At 41.9% G+C, this 26,060-nt stretch overlaps 1 protein-coding gene across 2 annotated transcripts in view; it reads right to left on the minus strand.

Annotated features, from left to right (window-relative positions):
• Positions 1–2,093: 2,093 nt before the first annotated feature.
• DYRK1B (dual specificity tyrosine phosphorylation regulated kinase 1B) overlaps positions 2,094–26,060 on the minus strand; it is a 34,905-nt gene continuing 10,938 nt past the window's right edge. Inside the window, exons 1-11 of one of the 2 annotated variants that reach the window (XM_058195863.1) lie at positions 23,656–23,878; positions 13,459–13,604; positions 12,866–12,985; positions 12,419–12,607; positions 10,601–10,748; positions 8,698–8,984; positions 8,293–8,439; positions 7,311–7,451; positions 6,350–6,653; positions 6,091–6,197; positions 2,094–5,946 (exon numbers count right to left, since the gene is read on the minus strand). In XM_058195863.1, coding sequence (XP_058051846.1) covers positions 5,551–5,946; positions 6,091–6,197; positions 6,350–6,653; positions 7,311–7,451; positions 8,293–8,439; positions 8,698–8,984; positions 10,601–10,748; positions 12,419–12,607; positions 12,866–12,985; positions 13,459–13,604; positions 23,656–23,743 — 2,073 coding nt within the window. In that variant the 5' untranslated portion in view covers positions 23,744–23,878 and the 3' untranslated portion in view covers positions 2,094–5,550. Of the gene's footprint in view, positions 5,947–6,090; positions 6,198–6,349; positions 6,654–7,310; positions 7,452–8,292; positions 8,440–8,697; positions 8,985–10,600; positions 10,749–12,418; positions 12,608–12,865; positions 12,986–13,458; positions 13,605–23,655; positions 23,879–26,060 lie in introns of those variants that run through there. The other variant, XM_058195864.1, reaches the window with a different exon arrangement.

The raw sequence follows: 26,060 nt of genomic DNA on the forward strand, positions 1-26,060 counted from the left end.
TAAAAACACTGTAAAACACCCATTTCTCATCAGACCTTTTCAGGATGGAGTTTCAAAACAAAGGTGGTAGAGATGTGTTAACATGATCTTGAACAAAACATTCAGCCCAAATATCCATGCTGCTTCTATCTATTATCCTTTATTGCAGATGGAAATTGGAAAGTAACCAATGGTTACCAGTGATTCCTTAAAAAGGAAACGGCATGTTAAAATTAACATGACAAATTTTGCTCAAGAAGGATGGTTGTTTCTGCAGAGACAACTTCTACCTTGCTATATTTTTTTTTTTTTTTGCTTTTAAATGTTTTAAGCATATAAAATAAGCAAGTGGGTTCAGAAGATTGAAAGCTCCTGTGGAAACGCTGCTTGCTCATGGGACAAAATGATTAAACAACCTAACGTATTTACAAGCAGCAGGCAGAAATAAAACGTAAGAAAGGGAAACCTGCAAATGTCACTATTCAGGTAACACGGTCTAATCTAAGCAAGTTTGAAATTGGGAGGGATGAGGTAGCTGTGCCAATTAAAAACTCCTGCCCTGCTATCTTTTCACACCAATGCATCGTTCCCAATACATAGGTACAGGCAATCCTCGACTTATAGCCATGCATTTAGTAACCGTTCAAAATTACAACACTGAAAAGGGATTTAGGATTGGTCCTTGCACTTATAACCATCCCTAATCATGTGATCAAAATTCGTTCACTTGGCAACCAGTATGTATTTACGATGCTTGTAGCGTCCCGGGGGGTCATGTGATCACCATTTGGAACCTTCCTAGCCAGCTTTTAGCAAGCAAAATCAATGCGGGAAGGCAGATTAACTTAATGACCACAATTCACTTAATGACTAGAGTCATTTTTCCCCCCCACCGTGAATGGTTGTAAAATCAGGCACGCTTCACTTACTTAGCCAACAGAAATTCTGATCCCAACTGTGGCCGTAAGTCAAAGACTACTTGCACACCGACTTGCAAGTTCACTGTTGAGTGTAACCAATGATCTCTGCGTGGTTGTGGGCGTTTCAAATAAAAATGTCTATTTCTTGGGGAAGAAACTGAAAAAAACTGCCAGAAATGACACACACATTTAAAGAGTAAGTTAACACCACACAAAGTTCTGGCAGGTTGCTTTGTGTCTACACAAATCGGGTATTCCCGTTAGGAGGAGCACCGGCTTGTTTTCATTCATACCCTCCCAAGAAAAACCGTCTCCAAATCCCAAGCAAGCCAAATCCAAACTACTATCATCCGAATAGAGGAAAGGGAAGAAATTAATTTGAAGAGAATTCTCCCCCTTCCCGTTCAAAGTGCATGGAAGTTAACAGCACCGTTCATTGGGTAGCAGGGGTTGATCTCTGCTAAAAACTGACAGGGTATATTAGAGCAGATTTACAAATATTATCATCATCCTCACTTGAGATGCGCATTAGGGCAGGGGTCTCCAACGTTGGCAACTTTAAGCCTGGCAGACTTCAACTCCCAGAATTCTGGGAGTTAAAGTCCTCCAGGCTTAAAATTGCCAACGTTGGAGACCCCTGATCTAGGCAAATATTTTTCTGCGCTCCTGTAATTATATATATAATCCATTTTCTCAAAAACAAAACAAAACAAAACCAAATGCACAGGTAGACCTGGTGCAAAATATTACCAAAGATTTCCGCATTTGAGCTGATTTGGCCCAGGAAGCAAGTTGTAGATTTCATGGCTGGGCTAAATAAACTTACTTAAGGAGAGGGAAAGGTGATAAGAGGAAGAAATACCTGCACCTCAAGAGTGTGAGCCAATACGTGACAGTTGTTCTTATGGATCAATGGTCAAAACATTAGATTGAAGTAGAAAAAAGTAGCACACATATCATCTTAGACCATGTATTGCGTAGAAATTATTAACTGGAAGAAAACACGGGGATCGGAATTGTGTATATGTGTGTGTGTGTGTGTGTGTGTGTGTGTGTGAGACGTTTCTGATTTTTTTCCCCCATGAAAAACCTGCTTGTGATTAAACTAATCACATTTTCATGTCATATCCTCAGAATGAAAAAGAACATTATATTAGCGACCACAGCAATACATCAAGAGTAACGATAGCGGAGTCCAACATGTGGAATTCTGTATTTTCACTGTATATAATCAGACAAGACTAGAAGTTGGAAAGAGAAAAATCAAGCTAACCCAATCAAAACAGTAATTATCTCAAACACACACCCTGAAACACCGGGGATGTCACCCATTAGTCAAAATGGTGAATTAAAAATGAAGGGACTTGAGCAGATTAGACATTAATATCCTCAGCAACCCTATATATAGGCTATGATTTGTACAAGCTAGGCAAATTGCAAATTTTCCATTTTCTTCCCTATTTGTCACTTTGAGGTACAAGATGGTAAGATAGCTCTCCTCAAGAACCAAAAATACGCTATTATTTTTGTTACCTATTCACCAAAGCAAAATACAGGTCTCATGGCATAAACCCAGTGGGGATCTACAGTGAAAGATTGACAAGGTAGATGGTGTCTGACTGGTTAACCCAACATGCTACCCTTAATCCAAATCTAAACAAATCATATTGTGACTTAGTACAATGTATGAACCTCTCCTATGCTTTTAGTCATTCCTTGCCTTTAACCACATCAGCCCAGGGGAAGGAACAGTCCTATGATCACTTTTTAAATCCAAATGGTTTTTAAACACCCGTGTCAAGTTTATGCTACAAGTCTTCCTGCTTACCTGAATTAACTTTATAGTGTTAGGGATTGTATTTACAGTAGCTTTTATCCCCCACCACTCTAATTTGATCTTGCTTAAAACCAATCTCCATTGTCGTTTTTAAAATCCCCCAATTAAAAATCGGGCATGAACACTCGGGCCTAATCCAGGTAATTTGCAATTAAACCACTGAAACAGGAATGTCCACGTTTCCTTTGGTTTCCATTACTTTTTCTTAGATTTATATCTAACTGGAAAAAACAGTGACTTTTTTTTTTTTGCAATGACAACCTTTCCTTGGGTGGGGGCAAGTTAAAATTCAAGAAAGTTAAAAATCTACAGAACCGAGAAATCGTTTCCTTCCCTTGTGCACCTGCACGCACTACATACTGTTGCGGTTCCTCGTTTCAGCTTGTGAAATATTTGTTAAAACACAGCACAAGAACTGTATTTGCAGTTACAGCTACCCTGTGGCAACTAGCATTTCAGTTAATCGGTACCAAGATAATCACATAAGAGGCAAGTTGCAGAAGATGAAACCTACGTCCTTCCTTTGTAAATTGTGTGCATCTTGAAAGAATCTAGATGGATGAATGACAAAGGTGTGAAAATGTGAACTCCATGGTGGGGAGGGAGAGACAACAGGTAGGCAAGCAAGAACACAGAATCCTTTGATGCTCATTTCTAAACATTTATCATTTAAGGAGGGCTTGCTAGCTAACAATACATTCCCAAGTTTAGCTTAAATTCTAACTAACGTCAGCTCAGAATCAGCATCCAAAACTGCAGGGGGTGTGCAACTTTTGTGATGCTTGTTGCTGAGTGGCAGTGCCTGAGGGTTCCGTTTCCAGCAGAAAGTTCTTCGCACAAGTATCAATGAGCGCCAATTTCATTTTTTCTCTCGAGTACGGCTGTGACTTTTCTTCCCAGTTAAGACTTGCCTACAGCTATTGATGTCTCCATAGCCCTCCTCCCTAACTGGCTATCTATGCCACGCCACCTCTGCAGTACTACGTCTTTCAAATTTCTTTTAAGTAGCAGCAACCTGTGCAAGGTTATGTACCTTGTTGTAAATAACACAACAAAGCCTTGCAGCCTTGAGAAAACTTAAAAATACCGTAAACCTGTGTCGATGGCGAAGTATGCTTTATTCCAGCTTTCTCTAGGTGGCAACGGACACGAACAGGAAAAACTGCAGCGTCCTCGCTCCAACCGATCCGAAACCTAATGAGCTGCCTCCTTACTTCAACCAGGCCTGTTTGCACTTTTAAAGCTAGCCTTTTATGGCAGATTTTCAGGAAACTGGATCCTAATATTAAATGTCAAGCTACAACGTACCTGTGTGTTATGTGTCATGACAGCTAAGCGCAAGGCTAATATAAACACAGAGTGTGAAACCTGTAGCTCTCCGGATATTGCTAAATTAGAACTGTCATTAATCTCTGGACATAATGGCTGAAAGCCCACGGGATGGGAACGTCACACGTTTCTTAACCCTGATCCACTGGAATGAGTTTCTAGACTAAAAAAGGCTGTGCGCCATAGACAAAAGCCACATTCAACCACTTGGTATTTCCACTGAGGCATCACCTTTGGTCTGACTTTAGCCAGGCCTGGAACTATGTGTCCTGCGCTAGAGAACAAAGAGGAGAACACCTCATTCCAGAGCAATCTGCTGGTGCTACAATACTAACACAAAACATCTCTAACTCTGGTCAGACACTAGCACTTTTCTTGACTGCATAGTATGATAGCACTAAGCACCTGGTGAGTAACAAGAAGCAAGTGGAAAGTGGAGATCTGTTCTCCAGGAGACCTTTGGCCTTGGTGCATCGGTTTCTTGCCTATCCAACAGGGAAAGGGAGGGAAGGGGAGGGGGAGGGGGAGGGGGGGAATACCCATATGAAGTTAATATATTGGTGCATGCTTGGGTGCTAAGGTTAAGGACCAATCTCAAGTGACAATGAATAGTGATATCGGGTCACATCCCTCATTCTCTGCACAGCTTCCAAACTTCCTATTCAAGAAAGCAGAATCAGACGACTGTGCAAAGATGCAAGAGCTCAAGTAAGGCAGAGTTAACAGTTCACAGCCATGGTCCAGCTCAGGTCCCACTTTGCCACCTTTCCTAAGGTAGCCTGGCACGTGTGGTTCCACCCAAGGATGTCAGAGCACAGACCTAGGCACTATCCCCTGGCATACACATAACAAGAGGCAGGTCCAAGATGGCTGCGCATGAGTCAGCATAAACATTCGCTGGTTGGGGCAACCCTTTATTTCCAAGCAGGGAGGGAGTTTTAGCAGCAATTCCCATGGGACCACACAGGCCACCAAGCCCATCAGTCCATGTAGTGCACAGGAGTCTGTCCGTCCGTCCAAGCACAGAATGTTGAAATCTCTCGCACCAGGGAAGGGAATGGCTGGCAGGCCACATGTCGCTGAGTGAATCAAGGGGGGCTGTGGCCAGGAAGGACCGCATGTCAGAGAAAGCACTGACTGAAAAGGGGGAAGGCAGCATCCAGTTTGCAAGGGCGGCAGGATGCTGGCTCCACATGCTTCCCCCTCTCAAATCCCCCCTCCCTCCCTCGTTCCCACCCCGTAATGCTTACCACTGGCAGCAGGGTCCTGGGTAGTAACAGGACCTGGTCTCCAGACTGGCCATAGCCAGGCAACCTGACCCATCCCACCCCAAGTCCTGGCCCACTCAGATTCTCGCATGTGGAGAAGTGCTCTATGGGCACTAGTTCCCTGCCCTACAGTTAGTCCCGGCCCGTCCAGGCTCTGGTGCAACAAAGGAGTGCTCTCGCTGGGCACCGGCTCCTAGCCTGCCGGGCCAGTCCATCATCAGGAGCTGGCAGCTGTGCCCTGGGGCACGCAGACGCCCATCAGTGCAGTCTCGTCAGTGTCTCGGTGCCCACGGCCACGAAGTGGATAGTTGAGGCCAAGTCCCTCAGGGCGTGAGCCGCCAGCAGTCCTAGTCCGGAAGGCCGAGGCGCCCAAGTGCAAGCCGGAGGAGCCCAGCCCAGTGGGGTTGCAGTCCAGATGGCGAGGGCCCAGAGACACCTCCATGGCCTCCGGAAGTGGAGGAGATAGCGGGAGTGGAGGGCGCTGGTACGGAGGGTGCCCGCTCGGGGGGAAACATGGCATGGCCTGACTAGGTGTGGGCTTATGAGGTAAGATGTGAGGAATACCCTCGTTGTCACCGCTGGCCCAGAGACGCATCTGCTGCTGAGGAAGCGCCTACAGGAAAACAAGAGAAAAGAGGGATCGTTATAGAATGGATGGGCACAAGAAGCGGGTAGTGTTGTTACTTTTAGGACTAGGGTTTCAGAGAAGACCTGTAGCCCTAAAGGGCTGGGGAGGGGAGGTTGACATCCAACATACCTGGGGACTCTGCATCTCACAGTCAGCATGCACTGTGCCCATGTTGCTGTAGTAACGATTGCTGTAGCGGTAACCACGGTTGTCATTGGAAGAACCACTGGAACCACCTGGGCAAAGACAGGACAGTGGAGAACAGAATACTCACCAGACAGGACTAGCATGAACTCTCCAAGCTGAAGATGGAAGAGGAATGCTGGGGACATAAGGAGAGAAGGAGAGCTAGAAAGAAGGGGAGGGGAAGGGAAGGAGAGATACTTACCCGAACTGGACACAGAACTGGTGGTGCTGGTGGAGTGGCTATGCTCTGTTCCCAGGCTTGGTGAGGTGCTGGCACTCGTATTGGTGCCCTCATCAGCAGTTTTCTTGAAAAAGTTATGCTGCAGGGCATAGAAGGGAGTGATGCGGCTACGGGGTTCATAGTCCAGCATGCGCAGCACTAAATCCTTGAACTTCAGGTAGTCAGAAGGCGAATGGCCCTGCTCTCCTGCACGGCGTCCACCTGGGCCCCCACTCTCGACCCCTAATACTTCATGCAGCCGCCGTGTCCCTGGAACCTTGTAGTCCTGAAAGAGATCAAGCAGCAGGAAAATTAAGGGGAAGTTGGAGAGAATATGTAATATTCATTACTGTACAGAATCAAAACCTTTTCTTTTAACGCAAGTTCCACCAGGAAGAATGCCCTCGTCTCCTTCAAGCAAAAGGCTTAACGTGACCCTAAAAGCCAACCCAAAGAACAGCATGATGGCTATTCCTCAGCAGTTTGTTTCCCACACCCCCTGTGGCATGCAAGAAGGCGGAAGGAAAAAAAAAGACCAGCACGTGAGCAGAAAAAGAGAAAAGAAAAGAATTAATCAGCAACTGTCCATGTATTGCCTTCCCCTTACTTTAGCTAGTGCTCTACAGGAAACATACTAGAATGAAGAATTTCATCATGAAAATCCATTTCTTCAGTGTTCTCCTTTGACAGGTATATTAGAGCAGATTTACAAATATTATTATCATCCTCACTTGAGATGCGCTTTACGGCAGGGGTCTCCAACCTTAGCAACTTTAAGCCTGGTGGACTTCAACTCCCAGAATTCCCCAGCCAGCAAAGCACTGCTCTAACATCCCAGGTAGACTTTTACTGCAGTGGTCTACATTTTCTTGAAAGTCAGCAGAACTAGGAGTCAGAAGAAACCCCCCCCCCCCAAGATCCAAGAGTGGTGCAGAATTATTACCTTCCTGCCATCTTTGCCCCGCCGGAGGACCCAGCCCCCCTCGGGCAGCTTCTCAAAGTATTTCCGAGCCTTGGGAGCCTGCTCCAACATGTGAGGTGGGGGCAGTCCCAGCACCTCCACAATCCGGCTCATTTGATCCGCCTGTAAGAGAAAGGGGGATCACAGGATCAGGGGCGGCAGGTGACAGCCACAGCTTCGCAGACCTTCTCCCCCGATATGGATTTCTGATCTCCTTATTTCTTCAGTGACCTCTGGGAATCCATCTATATGCTTAGTGACTTAGAAAACTGGTATTGTCATCCGTCAACAGCCTATGGAACTGGCAATAGAGTCAGAAAGCGATGAGGCTGAGGTGGGGCCAAGGCCATTGGAAAGTGAGGTGCGGACTCCAGAGCCTCCAGAGACTGATAGTTGTGAGGCAGAGGAACAGAAGGAGCCTGTTCCTAATGCATGCATGAGAAGAGCTGCCAGAAGGCAAGAGCAGCTCAACTAGGGAGTAGGGCCAAGAGATGATTGGCCCCTCCTGTAAGGATTAAAACAGACCAACAATGGCATTTGAGCTTTGCTGGAAAACAACGTTGTAGTTGCGTCTTCTGCTTCGTATACGTCTTTGTTTTTGTGGCTTCTGGATGTTTGCCAGGAAGGGCCTTTGGCAGTTTGCCTATTTGGACTAAGGTTTGTGAGATAACTGAGGAATTTGTGTTGGGAGGCATTTGTTTTACTTTGAGTTGAACGACGCTGGGAATGAAGTAATTCCCAGCTATTCAAATAGAGTTTGTTTTTCCACGGACTAAGTTTATTTCTACCTACTTGGGCCTAGGTCACAACAACTGGTGGCGGTGCTCAGACACAACCAGTACTTTTTGACTCAAAACAACCGTGGTTTGGCTAAACTCCCTGACTAGGGACTGGTGGCCCTCCCGACACAGTTCCAATTCCAGTTGCTGTTGAGCTGTTCTTTGAAATGTAAAGACCACTTTACCTCGTTGGCACCACTAAAGAGGGGCTCTCCTGTATGCATCTCCACCAGAATACAGCCTAAGGACCACATGTCGATTGCCAGGTCATAAGGCATGCCTAGCAGCACTTCCGGCGAGCGGTAAAATCGGCTCTGGATGTACTGATAGATCTGCAAGGCCAAAGATAAAGAGATGATCAAACGTCTGCACTGAGCGTATTGGAAAGTCAAGGCAGATGGGATTCCTCTCTTGTGGTTCTCTTGTCAAATGGGGACTGAATCAAACAAACTCCCAACTAGCCAAGGTCAAAATGCTGAAGATCTGAAAGTGAGGGGACCTCTTCAAGCTCAAAAAGTGCCAAGGTGAGCCAACAGAAAGGCCCTGGGAGACAGTTTCAGGGGGCAGGTTAGAGCTAGAGAGTCACTTACACGCTGGCCCAACTGACAGGAGCTGCCGAAGTCCACAATTTTAATGGCACTGCGTTTGGGGTTGCAGAGCAGGATGTTCTCAGGCTTGAGATCACAGTGGATGATGCTGAGTTCAGGTGTTGCCAGGAAGAGCAGCGCAGTGCACAGCTGCTGGGCAAACTTGCGCGTGAGATTGAGAGAGACGCCACGGAAGTTGGTGTTACGAAGCAGGTCATAGAGGTTGTAGGACAGCAACTCAAACACCAGGCACAAATGGCTCCGGAACATGAAATGACGCTTCAAGTGCACTGAGGACGGAAAGAGAGCAAAGCGGGATGATGACACTGCCAGCCTGCTACAACTCTTATTGTTCTGACAGCATCCTGCTGAAAGAACCTGGTTCATAAAGTACTTGCGTTCAGTACGTAAAGAAACACCACCTCACTGACAAATTTTCTCTCTAGAGTAGGGAGCCCCCCAAACCCCAGGCCACACAATGGTACCTGTCCGTGGCCTGTTAGGAACCAGGTCGCACAGTTGGAGGTGAGCGGTAGGCGAGCAGACAAAGCTTCATCTGTATTTGCAGCTGCTCCCCAGCGCTACCATCACGGCCTCAGCTCTATCTCACCTCATCGGGCATTAGTCTCATAGGACTGCGAACCACACTGTAAATTGCACATGCAAGGGATCTAGGTTTTATGTTCCTCCTCCCTCTACCCCCATCAGTGGAAAATTTATCTTCCACGAAATCGGTCCACAATGGCAAAAGTTTGGGGACTGCTGCTCTAGAGCAGGGATCTGCGATCTTAAACACTCAAAGAGCCATTTGGACTCATTTCCCACAGAAAAGAAAATACCAGGAGCCACAAAACCCTTCCCGTGCCTGACTATTTCTTGAGCGGCCACAAAACTATCATATGTAGTTGAATTAAATGTTCTGTTTTCTTCTGAAACTTTTCTTTTCTTGGATTTATCCATGGTTGGCCTACCGGTGGTTGAAAAGCTCAATAAATCGCGTGCCAGCAGGTGTCGCACATTGGCTGTTGTGACGCATATTTTGAGTGACAGGAAGCCACAGCAGAGGGGTGAAAGAGCCACATGTGGCTCCAGAGATGCAGGTTGCTGGTCCCTGCTCCAGAGTATCATGCCAGTGAAATCCTGTCTTCTTATCAAAAGGTATGCTGTTAGCCACTTCTCTCCATCCTGTCTTTAATTACCGTATTTTTCGGAGTACAAGATGCACTTTTTTTCTCCCCTAAAAGAGGCTGAAAATTTGGGTGCATCTTATACTCCAAATGTAGCTTTTTCGAAGCTTTTTTCCAGCCCTAACGAAGGCTAGAGAGTGAAGGGATCTTCCTCGCTTTGCCTGCTTTTCTCACTGCTGCTCCTTATGACAATCAGCTGTGCTTTAGAAGCTTTTTTCCAGCCCTAACGAGGGCTAGAGAGTGAAGGGATCTTCCTCGCTTTGCCTGCTTTTCTCACTGCTGCTCCTTATGACAATCAGCTGTGCTTTAGAAGCTTTTTTTCAGTCCTAACGAGGCACTAGCGAGTGAAGTGATCTGAGCTTCGCCTGCTTTTCTCATTGCTTCTCTCTCAGACTATCAGCTGTGCTTTAAGAAGCTTCTTTTTTATCACCAACCAGGGGATAAAAAGCGTGCACGTGCTCAAAACCAGCAAACTAATGTGCTGAAGCTGACCAGACTAAGGAGGCTAGCCAGATGACTATCTGGCAGAATTTCCCCCCCCATATTTTCCTCCCCAAAAACTAAGGTGCATCTTATACTCCGAAAAATATGGTAACTCCTCCAATGCATGCAAACTTCTCATCAATCTCCAGTCCTGGCTACATCTTATTTAATGTTTCTCAACCAATTCCAGAATCTCTCCCTCCCTTTAAAGTGAGTCTACTCCCACAAAATCTCACCAATGTAGTATTTCATCTCAGTGTCATGCTGGTTCATAAGCTCCAGCAGCCGCAGTTCAATCTGAGCCTGACTCAGAAATGCTTTCTTGTTCTTGATAATCTTGATGGCTACCCATTCCTGAGCCTGTTGATCGTAGGCCTTCACTACCTACAGGGGCAGAAAAAACGTAACAAAATTACCTTGTATTCAGCAGTTTATGATTTATTACTTTGGTATATGCCACCATTTCTGAAGACCCCAAGTAGCTTACAAGTAATAGCATAAAATTAAAGCACAATCAGTCAGTTTCAGAATGAAAAAGGCCTTGGTGTGTCATCATTTGGACAGCAGAATCTTCAGGGATCCCCAAGTGACTCCTAGAGCCGTATTTCTCAACCTCAGCAACTTGAAGATAGATGGACTTCAACTCCCAGAATTCTCCGACCAGCATGAGTGCACATCCTGTTAAACTTCCTAGGATTCACTGGCACAAATCTAACTGATATAACTGTGCAAAATGAGGCCTCTATCAACTCAGATGATCCTGCCTAGATTGTATCTAACTGAGTGAAGTAGGCTGATTTGATCCTTTAAATGCTACATGAAGCCCAATAGACAATCTGGCTTGGTTTTCTCTAACAGGGCTACTGCTGGATGGTTGTCCACGGATTCTGTAACAGTGGAGAATATCTTTCACTGGTCTTACGGTCCCAATGTAGGCATAAACTTGAGGCTTTCCCTATATGTTCAGTCACATATATTTTTCTTTTTACCTATCAGTTGGTCAACTTGACTCTTAAATCATTTAATCTCCTAGAGCTTCTCAGAGTTCCAATATGCTCTCTTAAGCTGATGGCCAGAGATGGGTCACTCAGAAGCAATTCTGTCAATCCCTGCAGCTGCACCCTTCCCCCCCCCCCAGTTTAGCAAATACTCAGTAATACTGTCCATTGGAAACCAACAAGAATCATTAAGCACTTGGGGTGGACCAATCAAACAAGTCCTTCCTCAAAGAAGTGCGGGGAGCCAATCAATTCTACAGGAACCAGAGATTGATCCTATCCCTAAGACTGTGTCTTAGTGCTCCAAAACAAAAGCCAAATAAAAAAGTTGAACATGTAGCCACCCATATGTATTGGGGCACAATCCTGAACAAGTCCATGAATGTCATGGTGGTCATGAGTTCAGAAGCTGCATCCCCATCTCCTAATGAAGGGAAACTGAAATTCCAGTACCAACAAGCTTAGGTAGGAATAAAGCTGGTGATAGGGAGTCCAAGACCATGTCAATATCCCTAGCTTGTCACCAAGGTTCCACCATCTACCATGTTAGCAGTTAACTCTTATGGAAAACTAACAAGTGGAAGTAATTGCTCAATAGAAGAAAACAGTCAAGTTGCCAACAATACTCTTTGGGAATTGGAAAAGGAAACTTAGCTTAGAATGAGGTGGAAATACAATTCCTAGTCACTTACAGGAGACAGAATCTACAGCCTTACAGAGACAAATGGCCAGTCCACATAATGTAGTACTGTTTCCTGACAGGCAAAAAGTCTGTAGGATTTCAAGCAGAATGCTTACACACCCTGCTCTAGAATGCAAAATGGCTTTATGTAGCCTTCAAACCATGTGCTCTACCACTGGCCACTGGCTCTTTCTTTCTGAAGATTGAAGATAATTTGCTGTTATGTCTACACTGTCTTCCATCTGATGGAAGACTACCTGCAGCAAAGGAGGGTTTCTAGTCCATGTTCACAATGGAAATGAACACAACCCCACATATGGTTACAGATCAGATACAAAATTATTTTCTTTGCTGCCCCTCCCCCATCCTCTGACCTGTCCAAAGGATCCTTTGCCAATGAGGGAGTCTATCTCATAACGTTCTAGCCAGCGCTCGCCATTGCGGACAATGTAATCATAGTTGTCATCATCATAGCCTTCGTTGTGCACTTTCCGTTCCTTTTTGGTACTTGTGTCCTCAGGTGCCACCTGCAAAGCTCGGCGTTTCTTCTTAGCATAATAGACCTGTCGATTATAGCAAAGATCAGGGTGTAACTAAAAACCAACCAACCACCCAAGCAAAAAGAAAATGCTGTGCTCCTTTAAAAAAAATGAAAGTTACTTTTTCTCAGGGCAACAACTAAAGTCTCAGCTTGTTTACTGAAAGAACATGGAATGGTACTATCAACATAGAAAATGAAGGGAAAAATGAGGCTGGTATTTATGACATCACTCTCCTCCTCCTTTCGTATTTTAATCAAAGCTGCCCTCAAAAGAACTTACCTCATTGATATGCTTGTATGTTTTGATGAGGTCCACAGAGAGCTTGCGCAGTGGGGCTGTGGCAGAGTCCCGAAATGTAAGTGGGATCCTTCTCTGCAGAATGGCCAGGTCTGGCATGATCTATGGAAGAGAAATAACGAAAAGACAAGAGTTAGATATACTGTAGGCATAATTCCCATGGAACTAGGGGAAAAAAATTCACAAAGAAAAGTGTGTGCAGTAGTGATGTTAAGATGATTGTATTTTGATTTTGGATATAGAGCCTGTCACCAAATTTGAGCTTCCTTTTTAGAGGCTTGACCAATGGTTTGCCATCAATTGGAGGTTGTGGCTGATACTATAGAAGCCATTTACCTCTTCTGAAATTTCTATCCATGTTCCATGATTCACAAACTGAACTAATGCCTGGATTCTAATAGCAGGTTCTAAAAACGAGGGCTTCAAAACTGCAAGATATGCATGCAGATTTTGGTTGGAATAGCTACCGGTCGAAAGCGAGAAAACAGCTTAACAGTTTAACTGCATGCTTTTTGAAGATGAGATGAATGGGAGATCTCTAAGGAAGGCAGTGTAAGGATTTTCCAGGGAACTACCTGCTGATGCTCAGCCATGGTCTGGATGCTGGAGAAGGGAGCATGGCTGTGCTGGCTCGACATGATTGTCTCAGTAGGAAGAGAGCGGCCCAGAGAGGCAACCTGGCTGCAGGGAGGCAGCTGGCATTGTGGGGTGCTGCTGCCACCTAGAGGACAAAAAAAGAGCCTAGATGAAAAATATTGCAAAACATGGTTGTACTGCCCCAAAATAACATTATGCCTTGACCGCAAAATGAACTCCAGTTTAAGAACAGAGTCAGCTATCTCCATTACAATTTAGAGTGAAGATGTGCCCCAGAAATTCGGTTCTATTCCTAGCTTGTCTGTAGGAAAGGAGGAGAGCTGACAATAGATCTAATTTCCTAAAATAGCCCAGAACGACAACAGAAGTACATCAAATTGTTGTCTGTATTTCACTATTAAGTATATTTCTTTAGTAATACGGTAAACCACAAAGTGAAGGTCAAACACATACAATTCACCATTTTAATGCTCATATTTCCTAGCATTTACTTTATTTACCTAGACTTCCCTTTATATTTGCCAAATAAGAAGTCCACTGAATTTATTTGCGCAGCTACAAGGTATTGCATTAAGAAATAAATGGCACGCATTTTATAATATTTTTCAGATTAAGTGCTTATGGAAGTATCGGCTGAACAACACCATCAGGAAAACTGAGGGACAAATATGAGATGAATGAAATGTTGGCACCAAGATTTAAAACCACAGAAAAAGGAAAAGAGAAAGAAAACTGGGTACCTCCCAAAATACTTTTAGTCCTCCATTCAGTACATGAAAACTCTCAAAGGTGGCTTTCAAATGTCGAGCAATGCAGCATGGGAGGTCTGCTGTTAAGACTCTGTCCGCTAAGATTTGGGTTCAAACTCCGTGCTCAGTCCTGAAGGTTATTGAGTGACCTTCAGAACAATTCTGAACAATTCTGAACAATTCATTCAGTTAATCCTCCTAGAGAAAAATGGAGAACTAAGGGGTGTGCGTTCCTGTCCTATTGTTTTTCTTTTTTCTTCATATATTCATATATATATATATACATACATACATATATATATATATATATATATATATATATATATATATATATATATATATATGCTTATACCTCCTTATATTTCCTCATATATATGTTTATATACTATATCTTTTGTGTGATGCTTGATATATTGTTATGACAAATAAATAAATAAATAAATAAATAAAAAATAAACTATGGCCCCTTTATGACTTGTGGACTTCAACTCCCAGAATTCCTGAGCTAGCCATGCTGGCTTTAAGTTAAAGTCCGCAAGTCATAAAAGGGCATCGTTCCCACCCATTCTAGAGGTTTGTTAAGATCAAACAAAGGGAGACCCAATATATAGCCCTCTGCTTCTTAGAGGAAGGACAGGATAGAAATGTAATCAATTCTAGGTCTGGAAAATGAGTTTTTCTTTACCTTTTGGGAACCAAGGATGCATTCCTGAGCATGTCCTATCACTACTGTAATGGGATTTTGGAAAGGGAGGATGAGAGCATCATAGGTACAGGCAAGAGAAGCAAGAGGAGAAACTAAGGTGGGGCCAAGCTTGAAAGGCATAAAGGAGGGGCAACAAGTAGAAAACAAGAAGGCATTTGCATTAATTTTTGGTGGATACCTCTCCTTGGATACATTTCCTGGTAGGCTGGGACCGCAAGGATTGAAACAGATGACTAGGTGGAGCTTAGGCAAGAAGCAAAATTTTGTCATGCAGCCAAACCAAATTGCTTAGGGCTGTGCAAAATGTTGAAGTGGTGACTTATTTCAAATGAGATTCAATTGAATGCCCTTTCAAATCAAGCCTATGATTTGAGGTGTCTTCAAATAGCTTTGGAGTGATTTGATGGCGATTCAAAGATTCCTTGCAGCTTCTGGCTTTTGGAGTTTTAAATATTATTATAATTTTCCTTCCATAAAATGACAGAGCTGAGGAGCAAAGAAGTAGAAGGGGACTGGATTCCCTGATGGTGACATGAATAGCTGGACAATGAACTAGGCCAAGAAATGTCCCAGCAAAAACAGGTGGTCCGAGAGTTGCGAATTCATTGATCTTTAATAATAACAGGTTTAAAAACAGGTTTTTGATGTTTTTATTTCTAAATTGATTCAGGCAAATTCTTTACAGTCTGTTTTCTCATCCCTTCTAGCCTGTTTTAAAAGAAGTGAAAGGGGAATAGTTCAAAAATATATTACAATTAAATCCTCTAAGGTAGCTAGACAAAATTTTGCAGGGTTAGTATCCTCTAAAACTTCTATCACCACAGCTATTTACATTCCACTCTGCAAATAAAGTTGTTGAAAAGTTTTAATTCCTCTCCATTCCCTTTTTAAAGAAAAAACAACTATCAAAACTTTGAATAGGTTCAAATCTAATCTTGTTGCTTCTAAATCCTGAACCTTACATGAAAATCAAATCCTGCCATCTTCAAATACTAATCTTGAGTTCGTATCATATTATGGTTGTTTTATGCACCCCTACACATTTTAACATCAGTTTTATTTATTAAAACAATGAAATACAAAAGAAGAATCAGCACTGTGTAGTGATTACACAGTGAACAAAAAAGTAAATATCTTAAAATATTTAAATTGATCCATAAATAAGAACAGAAAGATCCGCAAAGTATAAATACTTGTATAAAATTAATAGACATTAAGCTTATCATTAAATCTAAACCATTTAGCAACGTAACCCCTACAAATAAGATCACTTTTTGAACATAGTTAGGTAAAATTAAATTAAATTTAGATTTGTTATATAGTATTTTAATTTGTTTAGGATTTCTGTCTTTTTATTGGCTGTACACCACCCTGAGTCTTCGGAGAAGGGCGGTATAAAAATATGAATAAATAAATAAATAAATAAATAATAAGTAAATAAATAAATAAAGAGTTCCCAAGAGTATATGGGGTAATCAATTTTTTAACTGTTTCTGGCACTGCCTTGAGATTCTAAACTATCGTTTATTGCTCTTCTCCCACAAGAAATAACTTTTTACTGTCAGTGCAAGAACATATCAATCTGAATGTGTGGAATTCACTTTTCCTAACACACAATTATTACAAACAGCTCCAGACAAGGTCCTGATAAAAGACCATAGTGAGCTAGAATTTTACTAGAAGTTTTAGTAGAAAAGTAATGAACAAGAAGTCACGGAATAATCTGGAAATGGCAAGTGTCCCTCTTGCTTGCTACTAATTTCAATGCTGCATTATAGCCCAGATGCATTTCCCCCCATTACATTGATATAAAGATGAGGGCCAAGGGCTCATTCTGAAGCTGTTGCAGGAAGTTTACGATCTAGCAAGTCAACCATATTCCCTGTGCAAAGAGGCAGCTGTTCTAGAGCTATTCTAGCTATCAGCCCCAGCCCCAATTATAGTGGCTAGAGGAATAGAATTGATCATTTATTTTCTCTCGATCAGTCAGAAAGATCTGGACATCTTCACATGGTTCAAGCTTCAAAGGCAATAAGGTGCAGAACCATTGTATGTTACAACACTAAGAATTTATATAATTTTTGGACTAAAAATACAGCACAGCTATAGGCAAATATTTTGTTCTGAAGTAGCTACCTGCTCCACATGACATTATAGATCAGCGGTCCCCAACCAGTGGTCTGGGGACCACTGGTGGTCCATGAGATAATTTTGGTGGTCTGCAAAAAATTATTTGCATTTTTTATATTGCACTAAATCAAGGGTCCTCAAACTACGGCCCCTAAACTGGATACGTGAAATGAACGTTTTGCTGCAGAGAGTCTCCCGCTTTGGGGTCTTTTGTGTGGGTCGGAGGGGGGCAGAAATTCCGACTTGAGGTCTGCTTCAGCTTCCTGATGCAGGACTTTGGGCGAAGGCTGGAGGGAAGCGCCTCTGGTGGAGAAGAACAGGAGGGCCCTGTTCTAATGGGACTGCATCATGGCCTGGAACTGGCTGACCATCTCAGCCCGCTTCTCAAGGTTCCAGAAAAACCTCTTCTGCATAAAAAAAACTCTGAAGCCATTGTCTTTCAAAGTTCTTTACTAGCATAAGGAAACTGGCACATGATGAGTGAAATTCCAAAACTGAAATTTCCGGATTCTTTTCTCTGTTATACAAACCCCAAGAGTCCCACCCCCGCCAACCCTTTTGCCGGTCACATGGTCCAACGTTCTTCCACTTTATTCGAAACCTCTTCTTGCCACTCCCTCTGCAGATGCGAACACAATCCGACCTTGATCGCTTGAGGAATGTAACCATACCCATCACCCCCCCTTCTTCCCCTCAGGGGAGAAATGTGGCAGCGCCTGGAAACATACGGCCTAGTATGGTTTCCAGGTCTGACACTGCTGAGCCTCCAGGTGCTGGTACCTGGCCTTGCACTCCCACAGGTCTTCCCTCTGTTTTAAATCCTATGCTCCTAGTCCTCAGTGAGGTGCTTCTGCTGAGCCTCCTCGGTCAGACCCAATTTGAACTAAGCTGTTTTGCCAACTCTTTCTCATGGTGGCTGCTTAGCTCCAATAACTGCTTCCTGTTGGGGCACTAAGGAGCCTGGCCGGGCAGGCGAGGAGGAGCTGGGAGGGGAGGGGCAAGTAGAGGTGCTCCTCAATTTGAGTGACATCACGTTTACCACGCCCACCCAGTCAGATGACCACCTAGCCAGGCCAACCCAGCCAGTCATTAGGCAGATCATTAGTGGTCCGTGGGATTTAAAATTATGAATTTAGCGGTCTCTGAGGTCCGAAAGGTTGGGGACCCCTGTTATAGATGATTTCACTCAAGTAGTTCTTGGTCAGCCCATGTGATCCAGCAAGAATTCTAGCACCTGCATGTTTGACTGAGGAAGGCCAGCTGATTTCTTTTCCAGCAATTGTAATTTTGCACTGGAAACCTGAGCAGCACTCTTCTTAAACCCTGGAGATACCATCAGATCATCACTTTTATTTTACTACTTTCCAGGATATACATTTCTATTTTTGTGGACTCCTTTGCTGAGATTTATGTGTCCTATCACAGCACTTTTTTCAAAGTATTCAAACAACCCCAAAACTTCTTGAAATAACTTACATGTTGCTCAAATAACTTTCATCCATTTGCATGTTATATTAATAAGGTCATGGTATTTTCTAATTATCTGTAAGTATATATAAATTGTCTTCTCTAATTTTTAACTTCCAGATGAAAACTTCTGCAGGACCAGACTACCAGAATACTATGGTATTACCAATTTTCTTTTCAAAGAAGAAAAGTCCTACAGGATACTTCTTTTTCCTCCCAGCATTACTATTTATGAAAAAAAATAAACACTAAATATTTACTAATGTAAGATATTAATCTAATTATATGCCAAGAGAAGAATTTTGTTCGTGCATACATGTTCTCTCTCTCACACACAAATTCTCTGCGAGTCATGAGAAGTGGTAGTGCAGGTCACAGAATTCTAGTTTTATATGTACTGGAAATCTGATTTGACTTCATTTTCTTCATGTTATTTCCTCTGTTATAATGGATATACCATGTTTTTTGGAGTATAAGACGCACCTTCCCCCCCCCAAAAGGGAGTGAAAATTTGGGTGCGACTTATACACCGAATGTAGCCCCACCCACCTACTGCCCCCCCTTTAGCCTCTGCCCCCAGCAATTTACCTCCTTGCAGCAAGCAGAAGCAGCCCATTTCAGCTTCAGCACAGGCTAATTAGCACAAGTTGATTGTCCTTTGGATCCGCCTCCTGACTCTCAGTTGTTTCAGGCTACAGGGATTGCCATTGCCTGTTGCTGCGCAGGCCTCTGCTGCTTGCTTCAAGGAGGTAAATTGCTGGGAGCAGATTTTTTTTTTCTTGTGCTAATCAAGCTATGCTGAAAATGAAAATGAAAGTAAAGCAGGCTATTTGCTTTTTGCTGCAAGGAGGCAAAATTGCTGGGAGGCAGAGGCAGATTTTTTTTTCTTGTTTTCCTCACCAAAAAAGGTAGATGTGTCTTATAGTCCAGAGCGTCTTATACTATGAAAAATACGGTATTTATGGCCTTGATGTGCACAAATACTGGTAAAAAAAAGTTTTATGTCATATTTATCATATATATTATCAGATTTCAAAGATTTCCAAAAATATAACCTAATGATCTTAGGAGGTATTACAGTATAGTAGTTCTCCTTTATAATAAGACCTGCCCTCTTCACAAGAAACATTTCTAGACTAAAACAGTAAATCTAGGTTCAAATTTTATTCTTAATGATTCACAGTATATTCCAAAGGGCCATTGGAAGAAGACATGGGACATAGCTGAGAGGGAAATTAGCTCAAGCAGGGACACATCAGGGGCAGGAAGCAATTTAGCTGTCATGTGAACAATGTTTCATTGGAAGCTGAGCTAGATTTGTAACACTTTTAAGCCAACATTGTCTACATTGACTCAATAGCAATTCTCTTAGGCTTTCATGAGATGTTTTCTTCAGACCTATCACCAAAGACCTTATATTAGTGATGCTGGGGACTGAACTCAGGGCACTCTGCAAATGATATATAGTATTACAAAATAATAGAATAGAATAACAGAGTTGGAAGGGACCTCGGAGGTCTTCTAGTGCAACCCCCCTGCTTAGACAGGAAACCCTATACCCCTTCAGACAAATGGTTAGCCAATCTCTTCTTAAAAACTTCCAGTGTTGGAACATTTACAACTTCTGGAGGCAAGTTGTTCCACTGATTAATTGTTCTGCCAAGAAATTTCTCCTTAGTTCTAAATTGCTTCTCTCCTTGACTAGTTTCCACCCATTGCTTCTTGTTCTACTCTCAGGTGCTCTGGAGAATAGTTTGACTCCCTCTTCTTTGTGGCAGGCCCTGAGATATTGGAAGACTGCTATCATGTCTCCCCTAGTCCTTCTTTTCATTAAACTAGACATACCCAGTTCCAGCAACCATTCTTCGTATGTTTTAGCCTCTAGTCCCCTAACCATCTTGGTTGCTCTTCTTTGCACTCTTTCTAGAGTCTCAACATCTCTTTTACATCATGGCGACCGAAACTAAATGCAGTTTTGTAATGTTTGCAGTTAATTTCTGCTACTTTTGAAGTGAGGATAAAACTAGCCAAAGAATGGGTTCCACAGAGCAATGCTGCAGGGACAAGGATCTCAATGAACATTTTCAGACTCTCTGTCAAGTACTATCCTTCCAATGCCTTGATGTCACATATGGTGTGAAGGATTTTTAACCTATTACATATATTCGGCCTGGTATAAGATTTGAGCCGATACCAACTTGATCTCAACATGAAAAATGTGCAGCTAGACCATCTGCTGCAATTCAAGGAGGCACGGCTGTTTGTTTAGTTTAAAATGCAGCCTTGCCTTAAGAGTACCCACAAATAACAAAAGCCAGTGACATGTCATATTAGTCAGTAGTCAAAACAGTGGGCTGGAGCTGGCTAAATCTGCACAGCATTGTAAGTTTTACACTGTGGGGGAATTAATTATAATGCAATTAATTACAATGCATTTAAATATATAGTTGTTTAAATAAATTGGACAAGGATGTCTCTATGTCCTATGTCTCCTATGTCTCTCCTATGTCTCTCAAGATGCCATGTCTCTCAAGACTCAGGGCACTCTGTCTCTCAAGATGCCATATTATGTCCTATGTCTTTCAAGATGCCATATTAACATAAATGGTTGATACCAGGGGAACAGCAGAACCTATTCAACACTAAACTAATATTGAGATTTGGGGAGCCTTCAAAATTGGCACTGAAGTTATAGGCTATTTCTTAGTTATGTTTGCGATTTCTCTCCATTGAAGGAATTCTGCTTTTCCTCAAAACAGAGGTCTACGTCACTGTTCACTTTTGCACATAAAATGCAATTTTATGAGGTTCAATCTTGCGATGGCTCCGTTACTGGTCAAATCTCTTGTGTATGCTATTTTAAAAACTTTTAAAATATGACTGTGTTTGTCGTGTTTACTATTTTATACATTTTTTTGCTGTTGGGCACCCAGAATCATTCCTTGTAAGATCAGTGGCCATATAAATTTGATAAATAAATAATAAACAGAATTTATTATTACTAAGGATGGTGCCCCAGCAACACTCAAAGTACTAAGTGCTATTCTTAGATGTGCAAGGGATGTTTTAAGAGTGGCTGGAATGGGATACAGTAGCGAACATGTTAGAGAGCTAGCCGTTTCTATTCCTAGCTCTGCTCCACTGAAGCACAAAATCCAGTACTGTCTTGGCAAGTTCAGCCCAGCTACATGCAATTCTTAGCAGAACAGCATCTCTATAATGTTGTGCTAGCTATAGCTGCATACTTAGCAGCAGGGCTGTGGTGCTGTGCTTCTGCGCTGTGCAGACAACTTGAGCTCACAATTCTGGTCAGGCAGAGCAAGCCCCATCAATTCCAACTCAGAAGAGTTTGCTTAACTAAGACAGCCAATTCTTTTCTCAACTAAAAAGTACAGTTAAGTATGTGACAACAGTCTTTCCTAAGCATAATGCAGAAATGATCTATAATTCAATCCAATCTTAGAGTTAACTGCATATCTTTCTCAAAAATAAGCTAAAACTTAAACCATCTTTTGATCCTCCAGGATGAACATATCTTTAATAAAGTCATTTCTTTATTAGTTGCTATAAATGGTTCATCCATGACTATCCCTGATTGGCTTTATTATGTACTATGAAATATGGCATTCCAAACAGTACAGATTCTATGACTTAAATAACTGATGATCAAAACCGTTAAAGCTACGGAGGTATTGTCTCTCCACCAGTCATGAGATGCACCACCCCCATGGATTGTACTCCCCAATTATATCTCATTCCCTTCATCTTTCACACTTTTAATTTTACTTAATTTTTTAAAAAAGGATAGCCACAAATAAATTCTCAGAAACACAATTCTGGATGCACCAGTACTATTTATTTAGACTTCTCTATCTTGGATTCTATCTAGCAAACCAGGGCTTGGACATGAAATTAATAAATGTAAGAATAATTTAGACCTGAAAGTATTTTATTGTTAGGTCCAGCTCAACCAATGTTCTGTTATTAAATGCAACTGCAAGTAGTTTTTTGAGTTTCATATTCAACATGCGTTGTCTTGCATTTTGAAGCCCATGTCTTATAGCCCTATAACGGTTTGAGGGCTTTTTGTGTTTGTAAAATAGAAGTTACTCAAGGCATTTCCCTTTTTTTCCTTTAGTAAAACAAGTATCTTTAAAGGAGGGTGCAAGCTCATGGTCATTTAAACGAAGATTTTGTTTCTTTACCGCACTTTTCTTCTCACAAGAAATGATTTATACAATAAGCATTTTAAAGATAACACTGCAACCACCTTAACTCAGCTGATCACCCTTAACTAAGCAGATCAAAAAGTGTTTCCATCAGATAAACGACAAAGATAACCAGCAATATAATATGCAACTCCCACAAAATTCACTGCTCATTCAGTCTAAATAAAATTCTGTAACCATGATAAGATTCAAAAACTTCCATATAAGGAATGCTCCTCTGTTATAGCAGTAATTATGAGCATGGTCTTTATGATGCATCAGTATAGAATTCATCATGTTGAGTCTTAGAAATTCATCCACACTCAGCCATGTTACTTTTAACTCACGCATGTAACTTATGAAACCCTAAAGATGTACTGCTATGGTTCATAAGATTTTCATTCTCATTACACTGAAGACCAACCTATTCCTTGCATTTCAAGAAACTAGGTCACTTCATCTTCAAGAATAAAAAGGCACCCTAACCTAGATTTTAACTGTTAAATAATTTTTAATATCAATTTTACTGTTAATTTTAATCTAGGTTTTTACCTTCCTCTATTTTTAACTTTTCTCAACTATCTTGAGTACTTGTCGGAGTAGAACGGCAGGATATAATCCAAATAAATAAATAAACTAACACTTCAGCTAGACTTTCCTCCTCAGAATCTTCCAGTTTCTGACATTGCTCTTTCATATGGCTTGAAAAATATTCTCACATTACAACTTCCTTTCCCATCTACTACAAATGTAAAACAAAATACCTTTTCCTTCTCTAAATAATCCATTGTCCTTTTGCCCTATGATCATAGACAATTGTACACCTCATCCGCCATCTCCATATTGACCGCTTAGGAGGAGGAGATTTTTAAATGGCTATGCAGAATCCTTCTGCTAACCACAAACAGATCTTACCTGTGACCATTTTTCTGTTATTGCAAGTGGAAGGCAGAAAACAGGAAGGCTCTTGCCGGGCCCAATGGGACTGCAATGTCAGCAGCATTGTACAAGATAGGTCTTGGTGATGGAGAAGATCACCATAGGTGAAAGGCCACCCTTATTCAACCACATACAATCCACGGAGTTGACAGCCAGGCTTTTTGGACGGTACTCACCCAGGTTGTGCCCAAGTGAGTCTTAAAGCCAAAGTGAGCTAACCCAGAAAGCAGTGCTACACAGCTGTCATTGCAAAGGCTATGGAAGGTCAGTGGGCTTGGAATGCTCTTTTGCCTGGATCAAAGCAAACAGCTGGTTGCATGCCATGGCCAAGTGGAAACTGATCAGAGGAACAGCTGACAAAAGATTTCTAAATGCAGCCCAGAGAAGCCACTAAGGAAAGGGCTGAAATACACTGAAACAGCATGCTGTATTTTGGCAGAAAAAAGTGGGTGATCATATTTATATACATCTCCTAAAGCCTTGTGGCCCAGGCCTTTACTAACAAATGAATACCATTGGGAAAACTCACGGAGGCAAGTGGTAGCATAGAGGAAGCATTTTTTAGTGGAGTTGAGAATTGGCACATTTTGACAATGTATTAAGCAAGTTTAGCTTATGTTTTATTCAACAAACCATGGTTAAGTAAGACAAATCATAGTTTGGAACTGTATAAATGAACATTTGCTGCACTCATTTTTGCAGTATTAATTTACAGCAAACGGATGCATCCAAATGCACAAACTTTGCAACTTTGACTAAAGCCCAGAAAGTTTTCCAGCAACTTCAAATTCAATCTGATTGGTCGCATCAGATCTTTTGCCTCCCAGAAAAACAGGCTTGGTAGTTTTACTATCCATGAAAAGACAAATGCTGCTCTTAAACTGTATATTGCACGAGTCAAAAAGAGGGCTGTGAAAATATTTACAGATCCCTCACATCCTGGACATAACCTTTTCAACTCCTACCCTCGAAATGACGCTATAGAGCACTGCACACCAGAACAACTAGACACAAGAACAGTTTTTTTCCAAACGCCATCACTCTGCTAAACAAATAATTCCCTCAACACTGTCAAACTATTTACTAAGTCTGCAGTACTATTAATCTTCTCAACATTCCCAACACCCATCTCCTTCCACTTATGACTGTATGACTGTAACTTTGTTGCTTGTGTCCTTACAATTTATATTGATATTGTTTCCTGATTGCTTACTTGTACCCTATGACTATCTTTAAGTGTTGTATCTTATGATTTGTGATGACTGTATCTTTTCTTTTATGTACACTGAGAGCCTATGCACCAAGACAAATTCCTTGTGTGTCCGATCACACTTGCTCAATAAAAAATTCTGTTCTGTTCTGTTCTGTTCTGTTCTGTTCTGTTCCGTTCCGTTCCGTTCCGTTCCGTTCCGTTCCGTTCCGTTCCGTTCCGTTCCGTTCCATTCCATTCCATTCCATTCCATTCCATTCCATTCCATTCCATTCCATTCTATTCTATTCTATTCTATTCTGCAACTGTTCTACTTCTCCAGTTCTAAATTTTAATGATTGATTTGTCAGTAAAAACATTATTCAAAGAATTAGTGTAAAATGTCTGGAGAGACTTAAGGCCTTAAGGTATATCTTTTGGTATAGACATACTATTGTTACCAATTTATGTATAGCCTAACTTCTGAAGAATAGTCTGGCACATAGAAATGACTGAGGCTGCGTCTTGAAAATTTACAAAATAAAGTTTGCTGGCCACAGCATTGGTGAAACACCTCCTTAAAGGGAGATAAAACTGAAAAAAAATCTTTGTAAATAAGCAAAAAGAAAGAAAAGTGGAGCTGTAGGCCAAATTATACTTTCTTCCTGGAATTGTCTGATCTCTCATTTTTCGGCTCTTCAATAATTGGCCTCATCCTGTTTTTGGCTCAACACTGTCACCATTCCCAAGAAATAAGACATACAAGAAAGACCAAGCTCATGGGACTTCTTCAGAGCAGAGCTCATTGGGAGAAGGCAAATGTGCCCTTATGTTTATATTTTGGTATCAGGAGAGAGGCACTGTGTGTACATCTTAGAATGTGAAATTTAGTTCAGATCTAACACTGATGATAATAAAACATTCAATTCTAAACTTGGAAGAGATAATAAAATTATATCATTATTAAATGGCCATTAAAGATGGGATGATGTTGATGTTGTTTTAACCCTGTGAAATCAAATGTATTTTCTATCCAACCATCAATGCAGGGGTAAATTGTCCCCCTCCATCTGCATATTGAGAGAAGGTCCTGCAGTCTTTCCTTCCCCAATGACACCTGATTATCCCTCATATCACTAGCCTTTCTATTCTCTTATTAATTCCTTCTAATATATTAACACATTATTTTTAA

The sequence above is a fragment of the Ahaetulla prasina genome, chromosome 10, assembly GCF_028640845.1.
Source record: "Ahaetulla prasina isolate Xishuangbanna chromosome 10, ASM2864084v1, whole genome shotgun sequence".
Classification (NCBI taxonomy): domain Eukaryota; kingdom Metazoa; phylum Chordata; class Lepidosauria; order Squamata; family Colubridae; genus Ahaetulla; species Ahaetulla prasina.